Source organism: Pangasianodon hypophthalmus, chromosome 23 (genome assembly GCF_027358585.1).
Source record: "Pangasianodon hypophthalmus isolate fPanHyp1 chromosome 23, fPanHyp1.pri, whole genome shotgun sequence".
NCBI classification, from domain to species: domain Eukaryota; kingdom Metazoa; phylum Chordata; class Actinopteri; order Siluriformes; family Pangasiidae; genus Pangasianodon; species Pangasianodon hypophthalmus.
Window position 1 is genome coordinate 14382841 of NC_069732.1, and position 13470 is coordinate 14396310.

At 39.1% G+C, this 13470-nt stretch overlaps 1 protein-coding gene across 4 annotated transcripts in view; it reads right to left on the reverse strand.

Moving 5' to 3' along the window:
- Positions 1-578: 578 nt before the first annotated feature.
- Positions 579-13470, reverse strand: part of samd12 (sterile alpha motif domain containing 12) — a 98387-nt gene continuing 85495 nt past the window's right edge. For 3 of the 4 annotated variants that reach the window (XR_008300788.1, XR_008300787.1, XM_026929995.3), the window contains one exon: positions 3406-5487. Coding sequence is in view for 2 of the 4 variants with exons in the window: in XM_026929995.3 (XP_026785796.2) it covers positions 5465-5487 (23 nt within the window). In the remaining 2 variants the exon portion in view is untranslated. Of the gene's footprint in view, positions 1337-3405; positions 5488-13470 lie in introns of those variants that run through there. The other variant, XM_053228387.1, reaches the window with a different exon arrangement.

Here is a 13470-nt window from a genome sequence, read left to right on the forward strand (position 1 = left end):
TTGTCTTATAAAACTTTTTAAAAATTTTGAATGACTGTTTCGACTTATCACGCAACTGATAACAGGAACTAACTTGTTTGACAGACGTTCCACAACATTATTATTATTATTATTATGATAAAAGTACAAGTTGTTCTTTAATTAATAAAAAAAATGTATCATTGGCAAATTGTTGTAGAGTAACAGGAATAAAATACTTAGCGATGTGCTGTTAGTGCTATAATCAAGTGGTATCGCATCACATCACCTCATCATTGATTTTTTTTTTTTTTAATAACAGCACACCCTCTTATATTTTATTCTTTTGCTTTCTAGGCTTTTGTTTTCTGGCCCAGAAATCAGCTCCACCCCCATTCTTTAAGACACGGAATACATAGTTTCAACGGAGCACTGGAGTCAGCTGCAGCAACGTGAAGACTTCGCAGTGTTTTCATTGCAAACTGCCTCACAGGCAGCAGAGGGCTCTAAAAAAAAATCCAAACTGTCCCTTTAATTGTGGCTGGGAGACCATGATGTACAATATATTTTCCAGTCGTGTCTGTGCATTTCATTGACAAACACAAGCACACAATAAAAGACACAGGTAGACCAATGCTTGTAACAATGCATTTATTAAGTTTCTTAATATTTTTATCCATCATTTTAGGCACACTATATGGAAATGGAGGAAAAGTCAGGACTCTAAAGGTTTGGTCTGCATGCCTGCTTCATACACAAGAGCAGAAAAGAATAACGTAGCATGCTACAAAATGGCAGAAATCAAACAGTTTTTTTCAGCTGTGTATGCAAATGTGCAGTCATATGCATGGATATTATAACTGTTAGGAGAGAGAGAGAGAGAGAGAGAGAGTGAGAGTGAGTGTGTATGCATTAACATAACCCAGTGTTTCTCAAACCAGTACTCAGGGCCCCAGATGGTTTGCATTTTTGCTCGGATGTTCCACTGGTGGGACAAAATTATCCACTGCCTTTAGTGTACTGATGCTTTTCAATTGTTTGAGTATGAGGGAAACTCACACTTTTCTGGTAAACTACAGATTTTAAGCTAAACAGTAAGTGCTAATTGTTCTTTCCTTATTACATTGCAGCAAAAAGGGGACTATGTAAGCCAGCACCACGTCGGTTGTGCCTTCGTCAGTGGATGTTCGAGGACGTCCACTTCTCGGGTGGTCCACAGCTCTTCAAGTCCTTTTGAATTTTGGCAACATTGTCGTGTGTGATGTGCTTGCCATGTTTCCTGTTAAAGCCCATCGTAACCTTGCGAGAGCTTCCTGATCCAGCCATGAGCATGATTTCAAAATGTTCTTCTTTTGTCAGAGGCATTCTTAAAGGCTATCTGAAAAAAATATATAAACTTAGTATGAAAAATTTTGGAAGACATTTTGCTAAAAAGTGTTAATTTCCCCTCTGTATGCAGAAGGCAGACACCTGTATTGTGTGTGTGTGTGTGTGTGTGTGTGTGTGTGTAGTATGTATAGTTTGTTTTAGCTATAGTGTTTTTGACAATTTTGTGACAACTTATCATTGCTCTGCTAGGTCACACCACATCCAGAGTGTCTTAATCAGAAGATCATAGCGTATAGGAGAGTTTATTAAGTGACTAGTCTAATTATCTGAGATTGTGCCGACATGACATGCGCAGACATGATCACGCAAAAAGGTACACAAAAGCAGAAAGGCACAGTGTAAGTGTTGGTTCAACTGTGCTGTGAGCTAGGAAAGCAAAAATGTCAACCATCTGGAGCAGGGGCCATCAACTGGCAGTCTAGCAAAGTATTTCAGTGGACTGAATCGAGTAGCTGAACCGATCAACGTATGAAAAAATTTGTTGTTGTACAGGGACAGATTTTTTTTAAACATGAACCAGCATGGCTTCTGTAGTAGATCCCCTGCTGCGAGTTATCCAATCACATGCTAAAAGCAGCTCAGAAAGTGGAGGGTTTTCACTGACTTTCATAGATTTTTCCATTTCATTTACCCTCTCGGGTCTGATTACTGAACTGACTACATGGCTTGTTTAAAAAAAAGTCAATGGCGAAAACAGATGAAGGGACCAGACATAAGTGTTGTCTTCTTCATTGCCAAACCATTAATGGTTCAGAATTAAACGCTAACTCTTGTCGCCATTCAGTCAGTAGTGGCTTATCCTGACCTTTGTAAACAAGGAACTTTATGTAATTGGAAATTTCAGTTGAATACCCCTGGTCTGGAGGGAAACCACAGGTTTGGGCAACACTGGCATAACCAACAATGTATAATTAAGCATATCAGAAAAAAAAGCACGAAATATTTGTATGCAAATGTTAGCATGCACATAAGTGTGTATGTTGTGTCTGAGTGTTCAATCAGACACACACTTGTGTACAGCTCTTTCATCAGAACAACCGACTCACTCTGTAAGCAGCAGCCGTGATAGAGATGTTTCCCTAGATGGCACCTTAATGCAGCAGATCAATGAGCTGATACTTAGAGCAGTCATCAGTGCTAGATGAAGTCCTAACTGAAGTCTGCATGTGCAGATTTAACACGTTGCAAACTTTACCGGGAGTGTAGAGCATTACTACAGACGTGTCTATCAACACTCCATTTCCTCACAATCATCTCTTTTATTGGAGGCTTTTCACAGCATGTCACTCGAAGAGGAGAGATGTCTCTGGATGATTTTAGACAGAAAGCATTTCATCCTAGATTAGCACGTCTATGCTAAGACTCTTTGTGATTAGTAGTTCCAAAATAAGAGTTCAGTTTCTTTAAATACTAATAAAAACCATCACATTGACTAAATGGACCTGACTGAGATCAGTTCTCTTACTCTGAGATATGTGATACTTATTTCATTAGGGTGAATGGGCTTTTAGCTCAAGGCAAAAGAATGTTGAGGTACACAGACGTGAGTATTCAGAGGTATGTTGCGCCAGTTAATTCAATCTCTATCCTTTGTTCTTATGCATTTTTGACAACTAAACCGCCATGTACATGGTCCATAGCTGCAGCCATCTTCAACAACGTTGACAGGAAAGATCTAAGTTTTCAGTTTTACAGGTTTCTATTCCTCGACCATTTCAAAAGTTCAGCACAGAAGAACTTTGCCTGCCATCTTTCCCATTTTGACATTTTGTAATATCATGGAACATTAGCTGTCAAATTTTCCAGAAGTCATCAAATCATTTTCTCAAATGGTTCTTCTTCTATAAGCACTCTTTCAGCTATCAAGGACTAGTGACATCTGTTTTTTTTTTTACAAGAAAAAGGCTAAAAATGCTTCAGGGAAACGAAAACTCAGATAAAATTTGCTATCTATCTGTAAATAAGATGTCTTTTGACCGACTAGCGCTCTACAGTCAGTGAAACCAACAATTTCAAACTTAAGATCAAAACCAAGGAAACACTTGCAATCAATGTTAGTTAAAATCGATAGTTTATAGTATATAATGTCAGTTTTCAGTGCTCGTCTCACAGTAGAGGCAAATGATATGTAAATAAATATTACCCGTCTATTTCCCTTTAATACTGCGCTTATACGTCACGAACCATGCAACTTTCATTGAGCCGGCTCCCATACTGACACACTCCAAGATAGTCTAGCAGATGAAAGATTAATTATATGTCTCACTCTCTATTCTATTACTACACAACATTTCAATGATCACAAAAGCCATTTCTAAAAGTGCTCTCCTGTGTACCAGATAGTGGCTTCATCCAGCCATGAAATGGTGGTGAGTAGTTTAACTGAAACATGCCTTTTCCTATGTAATTCTCAACAACACCACTGTTCTAGTGGTTAGCTAATACATACAGTCTAATCAATACCATTCTATCTGCTACAACTTTCCATTTTTAAATCATGAATTGACTTTATGTAGCCTTTAATTTCACCAACCTAGAACTGATCTTTTACACTGACTCCAACACACAATTTCTGGTTAAAATATTTGGAAGGCTAGTCATGTATGTCATGCTACAGTTACAAAAGTATGGTTAGTTTTTTTTTTTTTTTTTTAGCTGATATAGTGTATCATGGACTTTTCTGATGAATTAAGGTTTAAGATAAATAACAATGACTAAGCAATGTTCATTCAGTTAAGCAGTTCTGTGCTTCATAGTAATAAAGGTAACAGTGTACGGCCATATCACACCACAGCGATGCCTCAGAAAACGTCTGCAGACAGTGAATAACAAATTCATGACTTCCATTTGACAGGCTTCGCACATCCCGTTTTCTCAGACACAGTTCTCCTGCTTTGTTACATTTTTGTTATGCTTTAATAGTGCTGTTTCATAGCTAGATTTCTTCTTCTTTTTTTTTTTTTTTAATTTATGTTATTCCTCCAGGGGCATGACAAGCTAGAGAAGAGAAGCCAGTCTTCAGGAGAGGACATCATCCATTATATCCATCATCCAGATTTCTTTTTCTCTTTCTCCTGTGAGAAAACATACTGGCCATTTTCCCACCTCACTGGATTCAGCACTAAGTCCTCTCATTGCTCTCAGATCAGACACTGAACAGACACCATGTGCTCATGTGCTGTCCATTAATAAATGGGAATAGTGTTATGCCTGACTTGCAATGACTGACCTTTCTCCTTATTTATATTGTAATTTTTTTTTTATCCTGGAAAGCATGGTGGTTGCCTTCATTTGAAGGGGTGAGAGTGTAGGAGAGTAGATGAGGTGGCGTCTGCCACGTTAAGACAGCTGGTCAGAGTCACAGTGTAGTTCAGATTAAGGGAAGGACGAGTGGAAGGGTTTGCAGTACAGGAAAACTGAGGGAACTCGAACACAGGGGACAGACAGAAAAACAGATCAAAGAAAGGACAAGCCCACAACATACAGTTCACATAACAGAAAGATACAACAGACTCAGAGGAATAAACATGAGGCACAGATAATATACAGATGTGCAAAATGTCTCTACGCAGTCCTTCTATAGGGTAGAGAGGCGAAATCACAAAAAACAGATATAGAGTAAGAAAAAAGATGCAGAAGTAGAAAAAAAGTGACCAGTAGCCCTACTGCAGCAACTAGAAGATCTACTGTGTGTGCCTGAACATTATGCTAGTCTGAAGAGCTTAGCTAACAGACTCTCTACAGGAAAGGTAAAGTGCTACACTTGGTAAGATGACATACAGTGAGTGGGCTAATTGGCCAATTAGTCTCTCAATGCCAATTGTCCTTTTAGCAGGAAGAATATCTGTGGTCCAAGTCAGAGACGTTCCACTTGGCACAGGAAGAAGAAGAATAAATGTCTTAAGGGCTGGTATTTGGAGGGGGTGGGGTGGGGAGGGTGTATGGGCAGGGGAGAGGGAAAAAGAAAAAGGGAAAGATAAGGGTCCTAAGACACAAGGGTTTGATCCAGGGCTTGAGGCGACTCAGTTTGGGCTGGAAGGCTGGTGTGTACTGCCGACATTTGAGAAGACGCTCGGAGGGTCACGTGGTGGCTGGTGCGTCTCTGGGACTGCTCAGGTTATGGAGAGCTCTCCAAGGAGGCTGCAAAAAGAGAAAAAGAGAAAAAAAGAGAGGGATTTAAGGAGGGAGGTTGAGAAAAATAGGAAACGAAGATAGGACAGAAGGGAGAAGGAGGGATAAGGCGAACAAAATTAGAGAAAAAGAGGAATGAGGAGGGAAAAGGCAAGTGCAAAGGAGTGTGCGGGAAATGACATGAGGGATTGAGGGAGATCGAGCGGAAGAAGGGAAATTAGAAGTAAAATAACAAATACAGTTTGAGGAAATGGAAAGAGGCAAAAATGAACACAGGCAGAGAAGTAGAAAAATATGAAGAATTTAGTCGATAAAAAAAAAGGGAAGAACTGCAGAGGAGAGAGCAAAGAGAACATAAGATTTATATGGCAGTTGCAGTGGTAAATCAATAGAACTATAGTTCACCACTAGCACAAGACAGTGTCGATGAACCCGGCACCCCACTGACTCACCTGCCCCGACACACACAGAGTCACACATCACGACATGACACATCTGACACTCAGCAGCATAACAAGTCTGGATATGCCCAATAAGATAACACCACCTGGGTAGCAACCCAATCTTTATCGGAGGATATAAGAACTCGGCATATTAAAAAAAAAAAAAAAGAAGCATATTAGCGCTTATACACTCTACAAGAACATGCACTGCCTCCTGGCTACACACAGAAAAACACAGTAAGCATCTGAAATCCATTACCATGGAGTGGCCTGACAAGCTGTCAGAGCATCACAGGCCCTCCATCTCATGCAGAAGCACATGAGCAGGTGCTGTGAGTGGCTGACTCGGGAGTTTTCGGGTTGATCCTGAATCCTTGAATCAAGGTCAAGAATTTTCAGTTCTGCGCCAGGAGAAATGCCAACATGACAGCTACCATTCGCATGCACACACTATGGCATGTGGGAGGAAGCGTTGGGCTAAAAGTGGTAATGGAAAGTTTGCTGTTGGGAGGAATTAGAAAAATACTCCTTCATTCTCCCTGTCAGTAAAAGTTTTCAAATAGTGAGTCTCCGTGACTCCCTGACATTATGAACCATGACTGGAATAATAATTTCCACGGATCTGTTTCTACCATACCCACCACTTTGACGGAAGACAAATTTCCTTCTCAATCTCCGTCGTAAATCACGTAAGAGGAATGAGAGAAAATGTCCACTTCTCTTTGACTAACTCCCTCTAGCCAGAGGACATACTCCAGTCTCCTTCACCCCACTGACTCCATCCTCAAACAATGTGATTTACTCATAATGGAACGCAGACAGAGTCGGCGCAGCTCATGTGTTACACATTACACGCCTGCTTTTTATGTTTCCTCTGAAAACAAAGGCTATTTATCACTGTAACCTTCCTTTGACAAAATTTATAGTGCAATAAAATGTGAAGAAGATAGAGAGTGAGATCTTTTTCTCTTTTCGTGCACCATACTGGCTCCCTTCTCAGCCCCAGTGGAAATGATAGACTGGATTCAAATGAATTACAGATGAGCCGCCCTCAGAGAGGGAGAAAGTGAGAGGCGAAATCCAGGAGAGAGCTCTGGAGAAGAAGCTGGAGGCTACCTATGCATTCCTAATTAGTTCGTACTTCTACCAGTAAATTCCAGCTCAGCCTCTGACTGTTTCAAACCCAGTTTCTCTGCTGAATGCTTCCCAAAGCCCTAGGAGCTGACAGATTTGCCTTTGTAGTGGCCGAGGAGCTCATTGATTGGAAGACTTTTGGTGGCGTTGATCCACTGTGGCTTCTGGTTTGGCAATTGACCTGGGGCTATGTTTGAGAACTCTGAAGGAGGAGAGGCTCGCCTCACTATAGCTGGGTTATGGTTAGACATTGTTATTGTATGATGACCAAGTCAGAAAAGATCACTGTTGTAGTATCCTGGTATCACAACCAAGATGCTGAAGAGAAGGAAAATTTATTATTCAAAAATAAATTGGAACATTGGCACTCACACATGAATTAAATGTAACATATTACACTTGCTTTATCCTGGAAAAATAGGATAAAGAATTTATTTATACTTTATCCTGTGTATTAAACGAGCAAAAAACCCAAACAGATAAATAAATATTTAACCATGCTTCAGTTGCTCCTTTTTCTTTTCCCTTTTCTTGCACCAAATGGTCACTAATGTGAAAAGGATTGCCATCAACATGAGTTTATAATCTGCATTTTAAGCTATCCAAAATATTCAAATACAATCAGTTTGATTTGCTATTGAAGGAGGATGCAAATTTTCATCACGGTCACCAGCCTATTTTGCTAATGATATATTAAACTAAAGGCCAAATAGGCAAAATCTGAATCCTCTATGTGAATGATCACATGATCACAAAACAACTGCTAGGTCAAAAATAGTTGATTTTAGTCCATTTATACCAGCACGTGATGCAAACAAGCTTTGAATATGCACACAAATATAGAAGTTATTTGACTGTGCATGTTGCAGCAGCATTGGCATTTGGTTTGTATGACCTTACCGAAGATTAGCTAAAGTACCTATGTGAAAAAACAGTGGTGGCAATCGTTTAATATAGTTCTGTGAAATTAGCAGCCCAGGGTTTTGTTTAAGGCACATTTCACTTATTTTGGAAAAGTCAACAGTGACAGATTAAACCAGTGAGACCATAACAATCCTACCCTTTACCGTTTTGAGGGAGTTCTGGCCGAGAGTCGCTGAGATACTTCAGTTTGAATAAAAAAACAATTTAGCATAGCAGTTTCTTGGTGGCCACGGTCACCTGATTACAGTAGATATATATATTTTTCTCCATTTTCATGTCAAACCATTTTCTTTTCACTTCATTTAATTCACATCGAATTTACCTTTTCCATAATTCTCTTCCAGATTTTGGCCTTTCAGGTGCTGTTATGCTGTTAAATAATATATATTTTATTATGGGCATAGACGTCAGTCAAAATAACTTTCACTTTTACTCCTGAGAAAGCCTGTTTTTGCCCTTGGCTTCTAACTTCAGCTGTGTGAGCTTTTCCCTTTATAGGGTTTCATGGGTGTCACCAGATGCAAATCAGCTGTGTCCTGCACATGCCTGGTAATTTACAGGTAATTGGCATTTATCAACATACGCATGCAAATACAAAGAAAATCAGCATTTCTGACATGTTTTTAAATCCAGCGAAAATACTTCATTCGGTCTGGCTTATGCAAACATGAGACCCATTGTCTGACTGCTGCTATGTATTTGAAATGTCAATGAGTTTTGAAAAAGTCATCAAGTACAGTGATTTGTTCAACACATCAATAGGCCTTAAATTTATTGTCCATGAAAGGGCAGTCACTTCAAATATGCTCCTAGAACAAACTGCACTATTTGTTCTACTTTAGGACAAAAATGAGACATTTATAGCACTGGGCTTTGTGTCGCGCCTCAGTCCTCACCAGCACTGAAATCTGGCTGCCCATTTCCCATCAGTACACACATAAGAGGACATCTTTACACACAGAACTTTTGATCTGCTCGTGAGCAGGTTTAAATAGGTCGTCCTGTTCTCCTTTTAGTGCCTTCTTTCCCTCGCCCTGGATTCTGATAACAAACAAAAGAGGAAAGTTGTTCAAACAAAACAGCTCATCAGCATAACCCACAGAGGCTATGCAAAGAGGTCTATTTATGTAGACTTTCTGATTCTCATCACTGACACTCACACCAGTCACACACTTCCTTCCCTCCTGCTCTGTTGCTTCCTCTCGAGCTGGGCTGCATACAGGAAATGATGAGGATAAGGAGTGTGAAGAAAGGAAGCAGCATCGTTCCTACCCCCCCGCCCCCGGTGACTTTAGGAAGAGCCGCTGAATAAATCACTCAATGTTGCACCATAAGTCATTTAAAGCAGTAATCATTCTAGCAATTAAAGTCTTTTCTCTACTTAATCTGAATATGATGAATACACTAAATTAGTTTTTGACCGTTCACATATATTCAAGGTTAAGTTCTCTTTATGAATAGTTTGAAGCATCACTTAGCTGAATATACTGTATTACACATATTATACTCTCTTCAAACTACAGAAACAGACTCTTTACTCTTCAGTGCAACACTTGAACTTTACCAATGCCTGTTCATAAAATAATTAAAAAATAAATAGACGAGGCAGTATTTTTGCTAACATATTTTAGACCTTACTTCAAGCTGCAATTTTAGTTATTCAGCATAATGCTTCTAAATGGTTAAAATCCATAGGATATGAGAGAGAATGCTAAGTAAACTAAATGATAAGTAGCTCATAGGATGTCCTCGCATGGAAACAATGGACAAGCACGTGACGTCATCAAAATATCAGAATAATCAGACTATCCATTAAAGACTATCCATTGCACTATCCATTAAAAATCCAACCGGGATGCTGTTTGTAGGTCATTCATTCACATAGGGCTGTATTCAAAGTCGGAAAGATAGGTTTGAAAGTTAAATCAATACTTATACAGGAACCATTATCCATATTCAGACCTAACTTACACAGGGGCTTAACCTGATTTTCTGTGCACATTAAGAATACTGAAATGACCTTTGTGCTGTTCATGTCTCTGAAGTTTTCTCAAGTTTCTCCTGAGTAGAGCTCTTGGCCTAGTCTACCATGAGAGATTTTCAGTAGTGTTTAGACCTTGCTGTTAAAACAAGATCAGTGGATGGAAAAAAAAAAAAATCAGGCAATAGAAAACATAGACTGATAAAGCTTATCACATCACATGTTTTGCTGTCAGTCACAAAGCAATGTACGAAGCAAGAGGCATTTAATAAAATAGACTAATAGGAAAGTGTACAAAAAATATGAAGGCAAACATATAAATAAACATACACTCACAGACCAATTTATTAGGAACACTTGTACACCTACACATTCATGCAATTACCCAATCATGCAGATCTAGAGGATGTTAATCTTCACATCAGACATTAGAATGGGGAAAGATGTCATATCAAAAACTTTCATTGTTGGTCCGAGTCTGAGTACACAACAGTCCCTGGAGTTTACACAGAATGGTGCAAAAAAAAAAAAAAACAGAGAGTGACACTGACAGTGAGTAGGTGGAAATGCCGTGTCGATAAGAGAGGTCAGAGGAGAATGGCCAGACTGGTCTGAGCTGACAGGATGACTGTGGTGAGCAGAAAAGCATCTGAGAACACACAATGTCAAACGTTGAAGTGAATGGGCTACAACAGCGAAAGACCACATCAGAGTCCATTCCTGTCAGCCAAGAACACGAATCTGAGGCTACAGTGAGGATAGGATCACTGAGACTCCTGTTGTAGCCCATCCACCTCAAAGTCCGACGTGTTGTGCATTCTTAGATGCTTTTCTGCTCACCACAGTTGTAAAGAGTGGTTATTTGAGTTTCGGCAGCCTTCATGAATTGTAGCAGTTCAAACCAGTCTGCAGTTTCTGAAATACTTAAACTAGCTCGTCTGGCACCAACAACCACACCACAGTCAAAGTCACTGAGATTTCTTTTTCTCCATATTCTGATGTCTGATGTGAAAAGTAACTGACCAGTATCTTCATGATTTTATGGACTACGCTGCCACCACATGATTGGCTGATTGCATGAATGAGCAGGTATACAGTGGTCAGTGAGTGTAAATCAGTAGCCAAATATATTTAGAATATATTGATAGTCATGAATAGTCCTATTCATAATAATTGCATTAATTTTCCATCTTTACATGTTTGTCTTAATTTAGCAATCTTGAATCCACCTACATTAATTGCCTGCCAGCCTACAAAACAGTACTGATACCAGTATACAGCAGCTCCTAATAATAACAGAAGCAGGCCAAAAAGCAGGCAAAAAAATTAAATAAATAAAAATTGCATGATGAAGTGCTCAACACTGCCATTTCCACTAAGCACACGCTATTTGCATGCTCAAGGATACAGATGTTCAAGATATGATCTAAAAACCATATCGAAAGTGTGAAGCTAAGGAGTGAAAAATGCTTTTGCAGTAGAATTGTGGATGATCCATATGAATATTTATTTAACAGTATTTATATATATATTTTTATATATTTATTTAACTGTATTTACATCACCGAGGACCTAGAATGTAGGCTGCAATGCTCTGATTAAAATGGCAACTCTGAATCCTTACTCAGCAGGTGAGCCAATGCAAGAATGAGGGATAATACTGCACCTTAGCCAGTGCTCTCTTGCCATGCCTATTTTCTTCATACTCCTTCCCTTTTACCCCCTTATAACCTAAGCATGGAGAGAATGGTGCAGAGAGGGAGGAATGAAATGCTGCTAGAGCAAAGAGGTGGAGTTACGTTCTCTGCTGTATAAATAGGTTTAGAAGAAATGGGCTTTATGATAAAACTGCAACTGCGTGGTGCAACCTAATTTGCCAGCCTCATTGCAAACACTAACAAAACAAAAAGAGAAGAATAAAACCTGACACTCAGGGAGTTTGGGATGACAGAAGCTGGAATCATGTCTGAGAGGGAGGAAACTTTCCTTTCTGTGATTTATTGGTATAGTTCTGGCTGTAGTCAATGGTGCATGGAGCCAGGCTTTATCTGACACTGGTAAATACCTGCTCCCCATTGAAACAGCACTTCCTTTCTCATGATTAACCTGCATGACTTAACCTCCAGCCAGTGATTAACGACACTCCATTAAACAAAATTAGGTGCCATTATTATAAGGCATCTTTTGTAGAGAGAAGTAGAAATGTTGGCCGGGTTTACTCTGGAGTGCTGGAGTATATGTGGAGTAGATGTACTGTATGTACCACAGTGCTGATTAATGCTCCATTCTGATTGGTTAGAAGGTGTTGACTAATTTTCTATAACAGTGGCTCAGACATGCTCATGTTAATGCACTCGTTTTAATTAATACATTATCATTTCTATAGTAACAAATTAGACAGGGGATTGTAAGGTGGACATTCCTTATAGCAGATTATAAGTGAAATAGTCTTTTTTTTATACCTTACTTGTGCAAATAACCTGGAAGATATGCAGAACATGACAAAAAAAAGTGGATTAAGCCGTGGCCTTAGCAAAAGTTTATTAAGTTGCTGAGAAAATCCATTTGGAAAACTAAATTCCAGTCTCGAATGCTCGTTTTTGCTTGGATGCTCCTCCTGTCAGTCATTTTGTAGACACTATATGGACCAGCTAAGATTCTGGGGGCGGAGCTTCGTTACACGGGCAGGAATCATTCAAATTTCGAACCCACCTAACCATAAGAGACTTAATCTTGAAAAAAAAATCTTACGTAATGCACGTTTAAAAGACAAAAGTTTTCTGTGAAGAGATGTTTATTTAGCATTTAGTAAAATTTTCTGTGAAGAGATGTTTATTTAGCATTTTTGGAAGGAGTCTCCAGTGTCAGTGTTTTTGTAACGGTCAGAGTTTTCTGGCACAGCTTGCCGGTTTCACAGTAACATGACAAAAAGAGAGGCTGGTAAAGGGGACTGACTAAATGTAAGTGTTAACAGGAAGTAACTTGTTTCGAGGAACATTTGTGTCTGCTGTTTCACAACATTAAGAGTAACTATAAATAAATAAAAAGTATGATGTGTGATTCTTTAGATAATATAAAATTGTAATCATTGGGAAATCGCTGTGATGTAAGAGGAATAAAACACTTTTCGACCTACAGTTATTGAAAAACAATCAACGGGCATCGTGCAATGTAAATTATTTTCCTCCAAGAGCAAAGCCCAGTTGTGCTTTACTCCATACACAATTTCTAATAACATCTTACAAATAAAATTTACAAATAAAATCTGTTATTATGCTCTTGCAATATACCCTAGAAAGAAGAAGGGCATTAAAAGACAGAATGCATGCAGGAATGGATAACAAGGAAGGTGGAAAGTGTGAGCACACAGATAAGGGGTGGGTTGTATTCCCTAATGTCGTTCTGAGTATAGACTCTCAGCTCCTGCTCTGAGGACTACAGCATTTATATTTCAGTGTAAAAATAGCTCCCGTGATAATTTATTTAGCCTGAACAAGCCTGCCTGCATTG